Raw genomic sequence first — 2,252 nt, forward strand, 5'->3', positions numbered from 1 at the left:
TCTCCTCATTCAATGTGTTTTCTTTATTTTATTTACATTGCAGATTGTCACATCAAAGCTATGAATGAACACATGTGGAGTTATGTACTCAACAACAAAAAAAGGCGAAATAACTGAAAACACGTTTTATATTCTAGTTTCTTCTAAATAGCCACCCTTTACTCTGATTACTGTTTTGCACACTCTTGGCCTTCTCTCCATGAGGTTCAAAAACGCCAGATAATATGTCTTCCCTTATACACACACACCATAATAATACTCCTATGTACAATCCATCAAGCGGTGCGGCTTCAAAGCTTACCAAAGTCGTACTAATAAATAATACATGATAAATGGGTTATACTTGTATAGCGCTTTTCTACCTTCAAGGTACTCAAAGCGCTTTGACACTATTTCCACATTCACCCATTCACACACACATTCACACACTGATGGAGGAAACATTTTGATAGATTTTTGAGTGCCGTGTGTAATGTTCTATATTTTGAATGGAACATATAAAATGTTGGTGTTGTGTACTTGAGTCATATTGCAGTCTACACGTATCTCTTATGTTTGACTGCCATCTGCCGGTCACCATACTCGCCAACCCTCCCGATTTTTCCGGGAGACTCCCGAATTTCAGTGCCCCTCCCGAAAATCTGCCGGGGCAACCATTCTCCCGAATTTCTCCCGATTTTCACCCGGTCAACAATATTAAGGACATGCCGTGATGGCACTGCCTTTAGCGTCCTCTCATCATCGGCAGTCACTCGTAGTCGAGTATGACTGTCCTCAGAATGGATGGGTTCCCATTCGGGAGGACGCCTGCGCGTGACGTCTTTTAGCGTGGGGAGACTGATGCGCCTGCAGCCACCACACAGTCCTTGGCAGAGAGGGGCCTCGATCCAGTGGCATGGATCCATGACGACTGGAGACCACCCTCTGTTGCAGCCTTCATCCGCCTTCAGTGCCGTTGTGACATGCAGTGTCATCCTCCGCCACTTCCACCGTTGAGGTCTTTGAAATGCTATTTAACCCATAGCTTGGACCCTGACAGGTACTACCACCCCGGGTCAGAGTGGACCTGGGAGCAATGATGACTGAGGGGTAACTCCACCTTCCCCAAAACTCCAGAACTCCCGAACTGAAGCCTCATCACCGGATGCAGTTTTGAGTCCTACCCAGCGTCCTCTACAACCTGTCGACGCGTCCGCTGTTTCACCATACAAACAGTGTGCTGGCCCAGTCACATACGTAAGTGACTGTAAGACATACTTGCTCAACAGCCATACAGGTCACACACTCAGAGTGGTATAAACAACTTTAACACTGTTACAAATATGTGCCACACTGTGAACCCACACCAAACAAGAATGACAAACACATTTCGGGAGAACATCCGCACCGTAACACAACATAAACACAACAGAACAAATACCCAGAATCCCTTGCATCCCTAACTCTTCCGGGCTACAATATACACCCCCGCTTCCCCCCCCCCACACCGCAACACCCCCCCAATCTCCCTAATTCAAAGGTCTCTAGGTTGGCAAGTATGCCGGTCACACTTATCATTTCATCAAGTGAAAACCATTTCAAGTGAAGCTCATGGAGAGAATGCCAAGAGTCTGCAAGGCAGTAATCAGAGCAAAGGGTGGCTATTTTGAAGAAACTAGAATATAAAACACGTTTTCAGGTATTTCACCTTTGTTGGTTAAGTACATAACTCCACATGTGTTCATTCATAGTTCTGATGTGACAATCTACAATGTAAATAGTCATGAAAATAAAGAAAGGTGTGTCCAAACGTTTGGCCTGTACTGTATGCTAGCATGCATTCCGAAGCATTTTTATCCCAACGGGCGTGTAAATAACGATACATTATTTGTACATCTTATGTGCATCCACAGGACTCCACTATCATATCCGGGATGTCTGTTTTGACGATGTTGTGCTGGGAGTTGAAGAACACCATGGATAGAGGCTGGCGCTCAGTGGGCACGCAACAAGACGACGCCGCCGTGTTGATGCCGTTGACCTTCAGCTGGCTAAGGACGGTGGCGTGGAAGGAGGAAGCGATGCCGGGCGACCCGGACAGATGCTGGGGGCACTGCCCCAAGCAGTAGTTCATGTGGTAGCCCTCGGGCGCAATGATCCAGTCGTGCCACTGGATGTCCTTAAACTTAATGTAGAAGTCCCTCTTGCAGCACACGGTGACGTCGTCGCCGCACCGCAGGGAGCGCTTCCTCAGCAAGTGTTTGGCGGGGTCG

General features: G+C 47.2%; 1 protein-coding gene across 1 annotated transcript in view; it reads right to left on the bottom strand.

Annotated features, from left to right (window-relative positions):
• Positions 1-1,512: 1,512 nt before the first annotated feature.
• LOC133643657 (inhibin beta C chain) overlaps positions 1,513-2,252 on the bottom strand; it is a 5,133-nt gene continuing 4,393 nt past the window's right edge. Inside the window, exon 2 of the mRNA XM_062038334.1 lies at positions 1,513-2,252. This exon is cut by the window's right edge and continues 397 nt beyond it. Within this exon, the coding sequence (XP_061894318.1) occupies positions 1,877-2,252 (376 nt within the window). The 3' untranslated portion in view covers positions 1,513-1,876.

This window comes from Entelurus aequoreus, linkage group LG26 (genome assembly GCF_033978785.1).
Source record: "Entelurus aequoreus isolate RoL-2023_Sb linkage group LG26, RoL_Eaeq_v1.1, whole genome shotgun sequence".
Taxonomy (NCBI): Eukaryota; Metazoa; Chordata; class Actinopteri; order Syngnathiformes; family Syngnathidae; genus Entelurus; species Entelurus aequoreus.